The sequence below is a fragment of the Pinus tabuliformis genome, chromosome 6 (assembly GCF_031772625.1).
Source record: "Pinus tabuliformis cultivar Carrire ecotype Pingquan chromosome 6, CPIR1, whole genome shotgun sequence".
Taxonomy (NCBI): Eukaryota; Viridiplantae; Streptophyta; class Pinopsida; order Pinales; family Pinaceae; genus Pinus; species Pinus tabuliformis.
In genome coordinates this window covers 503,315,744-503,332,322 of record NC_142292.1, presented here as the reverse complement: position 1 = coordinate 503,332,322, position 16,579 = coordinate 503,315,744, and the positions used below count along the sequence as shown (strand labels likewise).

The window sequence follows — 16,579 nt, the reverse complement described above, 5'->3', positions numbered from 1 at the left end:
AGATTTAACATCCATCTGATGGACCTCCCATCCATGTGAGGCAATAACGGCTAGAACAAGATGGATGGAATTCATTTTGGTAACAAGGGCAAAGGTTTCATTGTAGTCAATTTCTTCAACTTGGGAGAATCCTTTAGCAACTAACCAGGCCTTATGTCTTTCAACACTTCCATCTGATGCATACTTAGTTTTGTATACCCATTTACATCTAACAAGTTTTCTATCTTTTGGAAGAGGTACAAGTTACCAAGTATCGTTCACCATCAAAGAACAATATTCTTCATTCATTGCTATTTTCCAACTTGGATGGCCTGAAGCTTCTGCAAACTTTTCGGTATCACGAGTCTCTAAAATTTGAGACAATAGAAAGGAGGCTTGATAGAACTATGAGTGAGTACGACATTGTTATGTAGGATCATCAGCAAGGTCACAAACTACTTCCCATGTTGAACAAACCCATTTGGAAGTTGTGGTGCTAGTGCAGGTTCAAGTTCAATGGACTCATCTAGAGGAATATGGGCAGACAAAGTTGAACTTTCATCCTCGATATCATCATTTGAAGAAGAAACCAAAATAGGAAGAGAAGGTGACACAGATGCCAAAGATGGCTCGCAGGTCGAAAAGGGCACAAATGTTGAATTTGGCTCGCATGAAAAGAGATTTTCATCAAATTTAACATCTCTTCTAGTGATTATTTCTTTGGAGTGAGGTTGAAGAAATCTATAACCTTTTATATCTTCAGAATATCCAACAAAAATAAACTTCTCACTTTTAGGTTGTAATACTCTCCTTTTTTACATCAAGAACGTGAAGCCATGCTATAGTACCAATGATACAAAAGAGGCTTACATCTGGCTTAATTTTATTCCATGCTTCTTTCGGTGTTATTTTGGTTAAAGCCTTTGCAGCAATGCGATTTGCTATGTAATTTGCACAGTTGATTGCTTCCACCCAATAATGAAGACTTAATCCCGTAGATTGAATCATACAATTACCCATTTCATTTAGTGTACAATTCTTTCTTTTAGCAACACCATTTCGTTGTGGTGTATATGGAACAGTATGTTGCATTTGAATGCCATGTGCAGTGTAGTGAGTTGTGAATCTATTGTTGACATATTCACCTCCATTGTATTTTCTTAACCTTTGTAGTTGATGCCCAGATTATTTTCTACAAGGGCCTTGTAGGCCAAGAACAAGTCAAAAACTTCGCTCTTAAGTTTTAAGAAATAAACCCAAGTGTGTCTAGATAAGATAAGATAATTTTATTAATGTCCAACAAATGACCATAATAGATCAACGGGACTGTCGGTTACAATGATTACATCACGCCAAGCCGGTGGACGAAATGGTCCCCTTTAAATCAAGAAGTACTTAAACCCAGAGAAGGAAGGAGAAGAAAATGGACCACATAAATCACTATAAACAAGTTGCAAAGGCGATGAGGCATGCCAAGAGGCACAATGTGATGATTATTCCATTCCTTTTCTTCTTAACTTTCGCTTTTAATTTGTACTTTAGAGAGTAATTTGCATGTGTTATTTAGTTACCAAAGTGTTACTATAGTGATCCATTGAGGAACAGGGGGTTACCTGAAAGGGGATATCTAGGCCCAAAGCCTTCACCTCGCCCTTCATCAAGAAAACGTATTCGAGTGTTGGACAAACCCTCAAGGGGGTATCATCGACGAGAGTGTGGGATATTGGTGTTACTGTTGATATAGCAGTTGTGGCATCTCAATTGAGTAGATCCTTCTAGTGGGACTGGATTTCTTGCAAGTATTCTAGACTAGATTGAGTGGGATAGTCTTACCCCGACTCCTCATTCAATCCTAGTCCTCAAGGAAAGGTTGACAAAGAGAAGGTTATGATTGCAACCTGGAAAAGTGTTAAGTAAAAGGACAAGGTAAGCCTCACTCCATCAACTACCTCATTTATAAAATCCAAAAAAAAAATCCTTTTTGTTTTATTAGCTAGCTTTCTACATAAATTTTTATCATACATAACTAATAAATCCTCGGGAAAAAGAGAAATTATGTTTAAATCTAAGACAAGAAATTAATACATTCTTTTTTAGCATATTTTACACATTTTTCACAGGTGTATTAAGTTATTTCTGCAGATCTGCAGCAAAATCCAGCTCTAGCACATCATTTCTGCAAATTTCTCACTACACATGGTACTTTTGTCAAGTATCTTAAACACGCCATGTTTTAACTTCATATTTGATTTTGCAAGTTCATATATTTAACTTGTAGCTAAAAGTAATCATTCTCAGCCATTAAAACATTCATACTTCACTGGAATAATTTTCTAGGTTTTGACCCTGTAACTTCAACAGGTGAAATTCCAGCTTGATGTAGGTTTAAGGCATAGAAGTGGTCCAAAGTGCATCATATTCTATCTTATAGCCTCCACACCCCTAGATCTTGGATCTAGAAATGTTTGTGCACTTTTGGGTGGTATTCAAAGGGGATTTCTTCATTGTTTTCTACAACTTTCTGCAAACTTTGCAGACTGAAATGACAGGACAGCAAGATAAATTGCACAGAACCCATAACCAAGGTATTAATCATAGAAATAATTTGATATTTGGTTAGCACATTCTTTTCACACTCATTTTCACTATTCATACAATATATTTTGTTATATTTCGCTGTCTTTTCTTAGTGGTATACTTTTCTACAGATCTTACACATTAAGCCAGCAGGGAAGCAGTATATAACTTCACTTCAGCCATTAGACTCCATAAAAGCTACTAGTATTCTGTTGGTTGGTTGAGGTCATCAAGGGAAGCCTCCCATAATCTATTTTAAAGGTAGTTGGGCTTAAAGAGTGGGGACTTGGACTGAAGTGACAGTGGGCCCTTGTCCTGTGTGTGCCAGTTTTAGCAAAGTTACAAGGATCTTCATCAACCCTACTTAAAGAAGCAGTAACAGGACTCTAATATTTTAAATGTGTTATTGATTGCATATGATTTACAAGAACAAAAATCTATTATTTCCATTCATTAAAGAGAATTGTCCAAAATTTCACTTGTGTCAAAATATTTTGGCCATAGGGTCAAGAAGGTTAATGGGAAGAAAATCTCTCTCCATGAGAAAGTATGGTATATTGAATCCCTATGCATAGTAACTGATTCTGAAATTCACAAACATGGTAATCGAGTGATAAAAGTAGAAACATGAATGTTGAACCTTCGGTCGAGAACTTACCTACACGATTTTGTAAAATTGTTCCAATGCCAATACGAACATATGTAGGCCACAAAGGATCTCTGGAACTAGATTGCAAAGCATTTCGGATAGGAACCTGTAAATCCCCAAAAAAAAAAAAAAAAAATTTACACTGCATCTACAAAGCCGCAAAAAGGAATTTCTAGCTTTTCCCATCAAAGGTTTTCAACCACCAAATTATAAGACCCAAATAACTAATTTAGCTTTTTAAACTGAAAATGTAATATTTATAATATTCAAACACCGGCTAGCAGGTGAAACTTCCTAAGCAAAATGTAGAAGTAATCAATTGCCAAACAAACGCAAACATCTAACATTCAGCTGAGTTAAAGACACAACATAGCACATTATCTTTATCTGCATAGCGGATATTGCCTTCTTAGGTAACAACATTGCTGAGATAATTGTCATGTTCAAACAGACAGATCTCAATCTCCAGTTCAGTATCTATGCTAAATGTTTAAGCTTTAACTCCAGTTAAACTTTCAACACTAATAACTATTATTATTTTTGGTAGGTGTTTCCAGTCAACATATGCAAGTGGCACCTTCCCCAATATGGAAATTTATTGCATGTAAGCAAGTGCATCTCGCAACTGACATAAGATCACTTGGCTAAGCAGCCATGACTAGAGGATATCTATCTCGCCAAAGTTACCCAGGACTTGCATCTAGCCCAAACCACATGAGTCCAGCCACTTGCATGGCAAAATGGCCAAGAATGTCAGTTAAGGAAATTGAACATTGGTGGGGGAAATAACAACCCCCACTTTTAACTAAGCAGGGAGGCACCCATTGACAACAGTGATAATTATCAATAATGACACCCAAAGAAAACAAAATACATCAGGGGAATCTTCTGTTTTACGGTTTACCACAAACAGTGGCTGTAAATAGCAACATTTATCAAAGACTACAATTACAGAAAGTTGGGATTCCATTACAGACCGAATACTCTGAAGCAACAAGGGTTGAAATCAAAAGCAAAGCATCAAACTTAAGTGACGTTTGCTGGATTGCAAACTGCCTAGAAATTGCAACAACCTGCAAAAGAGAGCAAAAACCACATATAAGCCAGATCAGGCATAGCTAAATATTTTCAAATCAACAACTAAATACACCAGTTATAAAAATAAAACAATTCCAGAAAAGCTAACCAACAAAATCAGGCAATATGGAGAGGAAGCAATAGAAAGAGAAAGAAATCACACTCATGACAAGGCCACTTCAAAGTTCAAACACTTACTGCAGACGCTAGATCATCTGTATATTCAGTGATCTCTATCTCCATGGGAATTTTTGCCAGCAAAAATTGCATCAATTTCACTGCCATTTCTATAGATGGAGAATCTGCACATTCATCTATCATTATGATCCAGGCATTGAAATAATGGTTTCCAAATTGGAAGCACCATGCAAATCACTATCGTTTCAAACTCATTTGTAATTTACTACAACCATGCAAAAACAGCCTTTCATCCAACTATAAGAACATTTTGATAGTGTTTCAACTTTTGAAGTTAACAAACATGTTTTGAAAGCGTTGTAAGGAAACCAAATGCAAAGAAAAGATTCATCTAGGCAAAGATTCTTATAGATATCTTTTAAATATATTAAGTGCCAAAAATAGTCCATGGATTAAAGACAACTTGAACAAAAAATGAACAAGGATAGAAACAAGTGCTAGTTGTAACTAATCCTTTTTTCCAAGGAAAACCTTGTCGGAAAGCCCAAGGAATGCTTCCCCACATTTGTGGATGGCATCCCTAGTAAAGCTAAACAGTGGAGACTAGTATACCTCACCAAGGGGAATTCAAATCAGGCACCTATCACCACGAGAATACCCAACAACCTGATATATGTTTTGCAATAAACACATTAAACCAAAATACAGTTCAGGCGTAGCAAACTCATTGGGTAGCTGCAAAACATGTCCTGCAATACTTGAAAGACTAGTATGCCTCACCAAGGGGGATTCAAACCGGGCACCTATCACCACGAGAATACCCAACAACCTGATATATGTTTTGCAATAAACACTTTAAACCAATATACAGTCCAGATGTGGAAAATTCATTGGGTAGCTGCAAAACATATCCTTAGTACTTGAAAGACTCAATGCATTACGGTCTGCAAATTCGATGGTCCAGAAAAAAGGCCCATGACCCAGCAAAATTGATTTAAAAAAAAAATGGTCCATGATTGTTATTTTGAATGAGAGATTCTCAAGGAGGAAAATAAAGAAAAATATTTTAATGGTCCAAACCAACATGGGATCAAACACTTGGTTAATCCAGCTTTCAAGGCAAACGAATTCCCTCCTAGAGATTTGTTCAGCTCATCAAGGGATCAAAATTTTTTGATGGGGATCATGCCTTGGATCTCGCTGTTTGCTCAAGAGAACTAGTTGTTTTCACTTGGAGAGGCTACACTCTCTCATCTTTTCTATAAATTGAGCCCTTGGCTCCTCGTTGTAACATATGATGATCATGTAATCGAGCTCTTGGCTTTGGAAGCTACGTTGGATTTGTATTGAATATTTTATGCATAATAAAGGAAGTCTTTAGGGGTAAAACTTTTGTGGTGCTATTCTTCCACGACTATGGTAATATTGTATTGATTCATTGTGCTTAATTTTATACTTTGGCTATTAATTATTATTTCCATTTGCTATTGTAGATTTATTGGTGTATAGTTATCTTGCACTGCTATTTGGATTGGAGAAATACTCTAGATCTAGAAGCGCTAGGGGGTTTCAATCCCTAATCTTCCTTTTCATTCTACTATCCAATTCCATTTGGATCTAACAACAGTGTATAAATCATTATTTTAGAATCAGATCTTGAGCATTCAGGTACTTTTTCGGTTGAACCAACCAACTCTCACGCATAGGAGTGGAAGAACCAACATTAATCCCTTTCAAAGGCTTATCAATCGAAAAAATTAATTATATGTGTAGTGGTTTCTTGGCCATAGCTTGGAAATATTATTTATCTCAATTTATTTCTCTCTATCATTGTGATTTCACTGAATAATCTGGCTAATTTAGACCTACATTTTGTTACCCAAGAGCAGAGTTGTACACATACTCTTTAGGTTAACAAATTTGTGAATTTTGTAAATAATCTTGTATATATTTTCTAACCCTCTTGTATATATATCTCTTAGATTTTCTCCCTATTTTCTTGCAAATCTAAAGAAAAGGAGTAAGGGTTTGGCTTTGGAGAATTTTCTTGAAATAATATTTTTGCAGGTGGATGCTTAAGGATTCAAAGAGATAAAAAATTTCATTGATGTTAGTTTTTGTAGCATCGGATGGTGTTCTAGTCTCAAACTTTGTGGAGAGGCTAAAACACATGAGTTCTCTGGAACTCAAAAACCGTTTCTGGAAATTCCACCTAGAGACAACTCAATTAAATTAATTGATCAATAATTAATTATTTCCTAATTCTAACTTAAGGAAATCAATTAATTAATAGGAATAAATTGAGAAAGGTGAGAATTGTTAAATTATGCAACTAGGGTCAAATTCCACTTTGGACAACCCTCTTGATGAAGATAATCATTGCATTGAATTCCTCTTTTCGAGAGGACCAAAATCGACCTAAAGATCACTCAAAGTAGACAAGGAGAAATATGTTTTTGAATTAAATCCGTCACATGTACAAATTGTCAAGGTCGACTTCAACTTCATATAGGCTCATGAAGCCCAAACGTCGTGTCTTTTCACCCACATAGATTCATATAAATACATGAGACGCCAATCCTCATTAGGGACTTCATTCACACAACAAACATCTTTTCTCTCCTATTGGTTCGTGCAGTTCAGAAGTAAAAGACATCTCTCTCTCATGCGAAGTATAGGTGGTTGTCTCTGATTGGGCCGAATTACAGGGCTGACTATAAGACATTGACTAGCGTTGACCTGGACATAATTGGCACGGTAAGACTACGTTTTTGGGAGAATCTTTTCTGTTTTAGCAAGTCGCAGATATTGGTGTCAAATTCAAGTCATTTTGTGCTCCTTGACCGAAGCCCTAATTGCAAAGGTTGACCACAGGCTCCATCTCCACGTTGACCAAGTTTGACTACACTAAATCAATCTGTTTTGGGCTCATTTCAATCTGCTAAGGAGGCCACATTATTTGCTCCAGCACTGAGCTCCTTTGAAGACTATTTTCACTGTTGTCCTATCTCTGGTTAGGACACATTGTGATAGTAGTTGACTATGTTGACTTGGCAGACTTCAGGCAGATCAATTTTCACTACAGTTAAATCCATCTCTCTCTTGAATAGTTGCTTAGCATTTTGTCATTATTTGGATATTGAATTGATATTGGATGATGTACTCTCTCTGCTGAACATTTGAAGACAATCTAATAAGAAGAATATTTGCAAGGGTTTTCCCCATAGTGGGTTTTGCCCAAGTCATTGACCAAATTTGTGTCTCTTGTCTCTTGGTTGTCTTTCATTGTGCATTTGTCTAATTGTTCTATCTATTATTGCTCTACTGTCATTGGATAATTGAAGAAGTGAAATTGTTAAATTGGATGCTCTTGCATATTGTTGAAGTCATAGTTATAGCATAGAACAAATTGGTGAAAAAATAACATGGTATCAGAGCTGAGGTGAAGACAATCCCAAGAGACATGGAGCGATAACATCCACTTTTCTAAGCGGCTGGTTGAAAAGGGAAAAATCTTTTGGTAAAAATGTCTTCCTATTTCTTCAAGGAACATGAGAAGTTGGGTGACTCATCTAACTTTGCTACATGGAAAGTCAGGTTGGGGATCATAGCTAATAATAATGATGTTTTGGACTTCATTCAAGGAAGAGCACCTGAGCCTCCAGAGAATGCTTCCACTGCTATCAAAAAAAGCATAAGAAAGGTTAGTTAAAAGCAAAGCACATTATAGCTAATGGTTTACAAGATAATCTACTTGCTTACGTTGGAAATTTGAGAAGGTCTAAGGACATATATGACAAGATAGACGGAATGTATGAAGTCAACAATTTGAATGAAATCATCTCTTTGAAAGATAAACTCAAAGACACGAACATGAACAAAGGAGAATTCGTATTATGAAGATATCTCATCTTAGAGACCAATTAAAAAGAATTGGGGAAACCACACCTGACAGGGAATTGGTAATTGTAACTCTAAGAGGCCTCTGTCCCATTTGGTAAACCTTCATTACTATTATAAGCAACAACAATAGCTTCCCGTCATTTGATGAGCTTGTTGGAAAACTCACTCAAGAGGAAGAATTCAAGGATCAAATGAAGGAGAGCCCACTGCTTACGTTGCTCAAGGAAAGAAAAGGAATGCAAAGAAAGGAAAGGGAAAGCCATCTAAATCAAGAAGACCTCCTCAATCTAATCGAGATTCCAAGGATCCAAGAAGGCGAGATAGAGATGTTGAGTGCTATAATTGTCATCAAAAGGGTCACAACACTCGAGATTGTCCCAAAAAGAGAGACAACAACAACAGGTCATATGAAAGAAGAGACAATAGAAGGAATGAAAGAAGAAGAAACTCCCTTGATGATCGTGAAGATAGCCATCGTCCTCCAAAGAGGTCAAGGAACTCTAGGTATGAAGGCAATGCTACTAATCAATCTCAATATATTCTTATTTTTGCATTAGCAAGTTCATCTCCTCCAGATTCTTGGGATAGTTGGTTGGTTAATAGTGGGGCCACTCATCACTTCTCTGGATATAAGGAATTTCTCTCTAACTTGGTACAGAGAAATACCAATTTGAACATTATTCTTGGTGACAATACCACTCATCTAGTAAAGAGTTTTGATTCTGTCAAATTTCATTTGAACTCTTGTGAATCTGTCTTGCTTCATAATGTATTATATCTGTCGGGATTGAAGAAGAATTTGGTTTCGATATATGCTTTGGAGGATAAAGGAATGAGGGTTGCATTCATTAAAGGAAAAGTACTCACTTGGCCTGTTGAATCCTATATGAGAAATGCCTTCACATTGGGAACTAGGTTTGAAGGACTCGATAGAGTCACGGGAAGGATTCTTCTAGCTACGGCCCATGATACAAATCTTCAAAGCGAGTTGTGTCACCGAACGCTGACGCATCTACATTATGATGCTCTTCCAAAATTGAAGAAGTTGGTCTCCAGGATCCTCGATGTTCAAGTTCAACATAATGGAGTATACCTTGGGTGTGCTAGTGGAAAGAGGACAAGGGGACCATTCCCCTCTAGCGAAAACAAGATGGAAGACATCCTTCATCTTATTCATTCTGATATATGTGGTCCAATGCCCATGCATTCACTTGGGGGTCATCTTTATTACATCACCTTCATCGACAATTTCTCAAGGAAGACATGGATATATTATTTGAAGCACAAGGATGAGGCATTCGAAATATTCAAGGAGTTCAAGGCTTTGGTTGAAAATCATACAAGGAAGAAAATAAAGATCATAGGTCTGACACCGGCAGGGAATACATCTCAAATGAATTTATAGACTTTTGCAAGAAGGAAGGAATTAAGGAGGAGACCGTTGTGTCCTCCACTCCTGAGCAAAATGGAGTAGCTAAGAGAAAGAACAGGTCCATTGTAAAAGTTGCCCAAACCATGCTCCATGATCAAAAGTTGCCAAAATTTATTTGGGTAGAAGCAACAAACATCGCAGTATATGTTCAAAACAGGTTGCCTCATCAAGCTTTGTACAACAAGACTCCCGAGGAAGTATTCACAGGTGTCAAGCCCGATATTTGTCATCTCCGTATTTTTTGTTGCCTCATATACTTCCATGTGCGGAAGAACAAAAGAAACAAGCTAGAAGCTACAAGAAGAAAAGGTACGTTTGTTGGATATAGTAAAGATTCTAAAGGATGTCTAAGTATTTGATCGTGCGTGCAACAACCCACCCCAAGCCTGCGCTGAACTAGCCGCCGCTGCCCCTGCAGATCCCTCTCTTGGCAACCTCCTGCTGCTGAGGCTAACAAGACCATGCAGCCCTCTGAGGAGGGAGATCCTCACTCTTCCACGCAGCTAGGGAATGAAGAAAACGCAGAAGCCTTCGCATCTCTGATCGCAGAGAATGGAGCTCCAAGGAACAGGCCATCAGTCAATAAATTTGTAAAGAAACTTGAAAGTATCCTAGAAGTTTCTCTCCATCCAGCACTTCCAAGGAGAGCAACCATCTCTCTGGAAAAACGCGGACTTGTTAGACAGTTCAAAGGGCTATGGCCTTCACTCAAATCAATGCAAAAATGGGTGGAAAAAACTGGAATGCAACCACACAAGGGAAGATAGCAATACGATTTTGTGGAAAGGGATACTACACCTTTCTCTTTGAAATAAAGGAGGACAGAGATCTGATATTTAGAAACGATCCTTACTTCATGGACTCCAGAGGTTTATACCTGAACAGGTGGACGCCGGACTTTGATCCGGAGATGGATGTCCCAAATGCAGTGCTTGTGTAGGTCAGGCTCCCACATCTCCCTCTTCGCTGCTGGGGAGACGAATCTGTAAAGGCTATAGGAAACGCAATGGGCAAATATATTGACAGATGTGAGCCAAAGACAACATGCACGTGTGTGCAAGAATATGTGTGGAAGTAGATCTCAGAAAAGGCCTCCCAGAGGCAATAAAGATCAAGGTCGACCAGTGGACACACATTCAACAGCTGGACTATGAACAAATACCATTTAAATGCAAAGTATGTCACGAGTATGGTCATTTTGCAAATAGGTGTCTTAAAAAAGTAGAGCATGAAAATGTAGAAAAGCAAGAACCTACATGGGAACAAGTGAAAAGGAAAAAACCTACCAATAAGCAAACCGCATCAAATATCTATCAGTCCCAAGAAGCAAACGAAACAACCTCTCAGCCTCCAGCGAAGGTTACTCCTCCTGATCACACAACTCTGAATCCTTTTGAACCATTAGAAGACTCCTTTGATCCACCCTCTCCCAGATCCCCACCGTCAAACCCCATCTCTTTAGCTCTCATATCCTCCCCCAACCCTATATCCTCTCCACCTCCTCCCTCAGTGGATCGCATTATAACTAGAAACAAAGCCAAAGAAATCCCCCCTAGCCTAGGATCAGCAAAAAAAAGTGGGAAGGAAATCCAATAAAGAAATCAGAGATGAGGTGGCAACAAAAGAAATGGCCCTAGGAATGCAACAGCCAATGGATTCATTCCTTGGGAAACAAACAGGAAGTCATGAAAAAACTCAGCAAAGAGGAAAGGGAGGACCACACCAACACAACAGTAAATAATGATAGTGGTCTCTTGGAATTGTCGCGGCCTTGGCACCTCCTTTAAAGTCAATGCAGCTCGAGACATTTTAGCCAAGGAACAACCAGACATATATATGATCCAAGAGACCAAACTAAACAAGCAAGAAAATCAAAAAATGATTCAAAAACTAAAAAATTATGAAGTAGCGTTAGAAGCCACAAGAGCATCAGGAGGAATTAGCACCATTTTGGATAAAAGAAAATGGGAATTAATGACCCAAAAAATCAGCAGACACTGGATTCGAACAGAGTTGAGAAATCTCAATACAAAAGAACAGTATAGCATTATAAATGTGTACTCCCCAAATCACTATAGAGAGAAAGAACAATGCTGGAAATCAGTTAAAGAAGAAATAGCAGAGAGACAAAGTGGGAACTTAATCCTGGGAGGAGACTTAAATCTGATAAGGAATACAGAAGAAAAATTTGGCGGAATCTTCCACAACGATCCGTCAAGAGAAGCTCTTGAAGGAATAATAGAAGAACACAAATTAATAGACATTCCGCCAAGCAATGGAAAATACACTTGGAACAACAAAAGAATAGGAAAAAACAACATAAAAGAAAGGTTGGACAGAATTCTTATTCATGAAAGCATAACAGTTGCTTATACTCTTGTGAAAAGTAAAATTGTTCACAACTCAGCTTCAGATCACAAGCCGGTGGTGCTAACCTTGGGAAAGATGGAAAATCAAGGACCCCTTCCCTTCAGATATAATTCAATTTGGGACAGCAAGGAAGATTTTGGCAAACAAATAAAGGACAGCTTGAAAAAAAAGTGTCACGGGATCTCCCCAGTATGTTTGGGAAACTAAGCTAAAGAACCTAAGGATGCACTTAAACAATTGGGCAAAAGAAAATGATCTCCGGGACAAAGCTAGAAAAATGGAACTACAAAAAAAAATGGATAATCTTTGCAAGGAAAAAGAGAACAAGGAAGAAAGTAAGCAAGATCATATACAAGAAAAGGAAATATATTTGGAAATATATAAGCAAAATAGGCAAGAAGAAGAGGAAAGCAGACTGAAATCAAGATGCCTCTGGGTAAAATCCGGAGACAAAAATACAACGTTCTTTCATAATACAATGAAAATAAGGAGGTCAAAAAATCAGATTGAACAAATTCAAGTAAATGGTCAAGAAATAAAAGGAATTGAAGCAATAAAAAATGCAGCCCATAAACACTTTAAATAACTCCTCTCAACAAGTGACCAGCAGGCAGCTAATGAAGAAATTTTGCAGCATATAAAAAAAAATAAGCAACCAGCAAAACAGGGAATTAGACAAAGAAATTACTGAGGAAGAAGTCAGAGAAGCTGTGTGGAATCTCCACCCTGATAAGGCACCAGGTCCAGATGGGTTTACAATGGCCTTTTACAGACAACATTGGGAAATTATCAAAAAAGATCTAATGAGAATGCTCAAAAATGTTTTCCGAAAAAAAAAAAAAAAAAAAATAAAAAATAAAAAATTAAAAATAAAAATAAAAAAATGGAGGAAATACAAAATCCTCCTTCCTAGCCCTCATTCCCAAAGAACCCAATCCTACAACTTTTAACAGATATAGGCCAATCTCCCTTTGCAACTCGTCTTATAAGATACTCACCAAAATTCTAGCAAACAGAATGAAAAAATTACTTCCGGAAATAATTTCAGAAAACCAAGGAGGATTTGTCCCCAAGAGGCAAATCACAGACAATGTGATAATTGTTCAGGAGGCTATTCACAGCAGTATCCAAAGAAAGGAGAGAGGAATGATTGTTAAGTTAGATATGGCTAATGCTTTTGATAGAGTTAACCATAACTTTCTTGCAGCAGCTCTCAAAAAGTTTGGCTTTTCAATAAATTTCATAGAGATTATCCAGGCATGTATATCAAATCCATGGATAGCTCCATTAATCAATGGACGACCCAGTAAATTTTTCCAAAGCACATGAGGGCTGAGGCAAGGTTGTCCGCTTTCTCCATTCTTGTACATCATCATGGCTGAATCGCTGAGTGTTATGCTGGAAAATCAGAGAAAAGAGAAAAAAATAGCAAGGATCCAAATATCAAGAGGAGTCAAAGATATAAACCACTCTCTCTTTGCAGATGATACCCTTCTCATAGGCGGGGCATCCTGCATTATAGCAAGACGATTCAAAAAAGTCTTGGATGAATTTCTCCTAGCTTCAGGAGGAATTTTAAACAACTCCAAATGCAGAATTTATTGCTGGAATACCCCAACAAAAACAATGCAGCGTATCTCACAAATACTGGAAATACCTTTACAAATAAATTGGAGCCACTTCACTTATCTTGGGCTGCCCTTAGCAAAGGAAGTGGTAAAATCAGAAGTCTGGAACAAGCAAGTGGAGAGAATGAGGGAAAAAATTCAGAACTGGGGAGTGATGTGGCTCAACCTGGCAGGAAGAGTGACACTGATTAAAGCACTTCTCTCGGCCTTGCCTATATATCAGTATGCAATCATTATGGCTCCAGCAAGTGCCCACAAGCAAATGGAACTGATAATTAGAAGCTTCCTCTGGCAAGGAGGAAAACAAGATAATAAAAAATTCAGCCTTGTTAGATGGGAGCAAGTTACTCTTCCCTATGAAAAAGGAGGTATAGCAATACGCCTGCCAAGACTAATGAACATTGCTCTAGGGACAAAAATTATCTGGAGAATGATAAATGGGAACGGTCACTGGTGGGAAAAAGTTCTAACAATGAAATACTTAAATTGTCATAGAATAAAGCTGCTCACTGATACTATTCCGGACAAGCCATGCACCCAACTCTGGAAATTGGTTAAAAGGATAATTTCTCTTATTAGAGATCAAATATCCAAAAATCCAGGGAATGGCAAAACAATTTCTATCTGGGAGGATAAAATAATGGGGAAAAACCCCTTAAATCAGTAACAAAATTTAAGAGGACTTCAGAGATGGATGGAAGAGCAAAGTTTTAACACTCTTTATTCTATTTCGGATTGGGATCAGAATAACTGGGTAAGATGGAAAAAGCTGGCTACACCACCAAGACTAAAAAGTAAGTGGGAAATTTTAAAATTCCATCTAGCAGGGGCTGCGCCCATCAACAAAGAAGAGCAGGATGACTTTGTTTGGGACCCAAATGGAGGGGATTACACAGTGAAATCGGGGTACAACCTCCTCCAAAAACTTCACAATCAAAATGATTGGAGTCTTTGGAAGGCAGCTTGGAAATCAAAGAGTCTACCCAAAATTAAAGTCTTCACCTGGACCCTTCTCAAAGGTAAAATTCTTACCTCTGAAAATTTAAAAAAAAAAGGAATACAAGGGCCCTCAAAATGTGTCATGTGTCAAAAGGAGGAAGAAACAATCCAACACCTCTTCATAAACTGTATGGTGGCGAGAGAGTGTTGGAAACAGGCAACAAGTCCTTTGGAAATAAACATAAATCCAACAATTCAGTTGACAACTCTTCATAAAAACTGGGATAAAAGCTACCCATATACAAAGAAAAAAAGGCAACAATAAATAGGATATGGAAATGTCTCCCTTCAATCATGTGTTGGCAAATTTGGTTAGCCTGAAACAAATGCATTTTCAAATAACAAAAGCCAAATCTAGGCAAGATCCTAGCAAAAACTTGGAGCCAAGTTGCAGAGATAATAAGTACAAATGGAATCTCAAAAATGGACCAGAACAATTTACAACAAGAAGAGAAAGACTGGTACAGCAAAGCAATGTTAGAAAACAAAGCAAAAGCAGAAGTTATAGCAAAAAAATAAAAAAATTCAGACAAACAAGAAATGGAAATTGAGAATGGAGGATAAAGAATTTGCAGAATGGATAAAAGAACAGAAGAGACACATTCTTTTTTTTACAGAGTTGCAAAAAATAACCCAGGTAAAGCAGGGGCAGGCGGAGTTATACTAGATCCAAATGGGAAAAAAATAATAACCTATGAATGGAGCCTTGGAGAAATGTCAAACAACAGGGCTGAAGCATACAGCCTTCTCCTAGGCACAAGGCTTTTAAACAAAAATGCAATCATGGACCCTATAATAATAGGGGACTCAGCTATCATAACAGCCGCATTGGATGCCAAAAGGGACTTCAAAAGCATAGCCATCAACAAAATCTATCAAAGGATCAGAACAAGTTTTGAAAGTCTGGGAAAAATAACCATAAAGCATGTCCTGAGAAACCAAAATAAGGACGTTGATAGCCATGCCAACAAAGCAATTGACAGACCAGTTGGGATTGTCAAAGAGAATAATGAAGTTTATGAAGAAAGTATACCATGACCCCCTCACCCAGTATGAGGATCGAGAAAGAAGATATAGATCCGAAGAATATCACAAGAAATATTACAGGGGGAAAAAAATAAAAAAGAAGAATCAAAACATCAATTCAAGAAGGAGATTGCATGAGGAAAACAGAGAATATATGTCAGCAGAGGTTCTCAACTGTAATCAGCCTTGCTCAAAGCACACGATTCTCACAATCCCAAAAAAGCTACACTATATGATGAATCAAGATTTCAATTGTCCTCCTCTCCTAGGCAAAGACAGCATTAGTCATGTCAATCACAAACGCTTGGACCGTAATGGTATTGCAAGTAACATTCAGGTCTCCACGTACACCTGCACAAGCTCCCAGGCGACCTGAGATAGTATGGCAATCAACAATAGCAGGTCTCTCCTCAACAGAGACCAATAAATTAGGAACAAAAACCACAAAACACTGAAGAAATGCCGCAAAGTAAGAGTGAGGAGACAGATGAAGAATCATCGCACAGGAACCGTTGGATCTCGAAGATCAATGGACGAGGATTGACTTCAGTAGTGGCAGAAGAGGAACTCAGAGAAGCCATCGTAGCCATCTATGGTGGAAAATCTACGGTCATCGGGCACTAACATGCTCGAGAGTTAGTCAAAGAGAAAAGGCGGGAATATAAGCAGGAATGGTATTTCGGGATGAGAATAAGCGGTAAGCGGTTTCAGGAGGGAACCACCCAATTCCACTCACCGATGGACACGTAGCAAGAGGGTGGAGTGAGAATACCGCTTTATCGGGCGGGTATTCTCCGCGCG

At 37.9% G+C, this 16,579-nt stretch overlaps 1 protein-coding gene across 3 annotated transcripts in view; it reads right to left on the bottom strand.

Moving 5' to 3' along the window:
• Positions 1 to 16,579, bottom strand: part of LOC149259522 (neurochondrin family protein) — a 411,338-nt gene that overhangs the window by 287,843 nt on the left and 106,916 nt on the right. For all 3 annotated transcript variants that reach the window (XR_016257650.1, XM_089418637.1, XM_089418634.1), the window contains exons 5-7: positions 4,481 to 4,584; positions 4,183 to 4,278; positions 3,215 to 3,311 (exon numbers count right to left, since the gene is read on the bottom strand). Coding sequence is in view for 2 of the 3 variants with exons in the window: in XM_089418637.1 (XP_089274763.1) it covers positions 3,215 to 3,311; positions 4,183 to 4,278; positions 4,481 to 4,584 (297 nt within the window). In the remaining variant the exon portion in view is untranslated. The remainder of the gene's footprint in view (positions 1 to 3,214; positions 3,312 to 4,182; positions 4,279 to 4,480; positions 4,585 to 16,579) is intronic.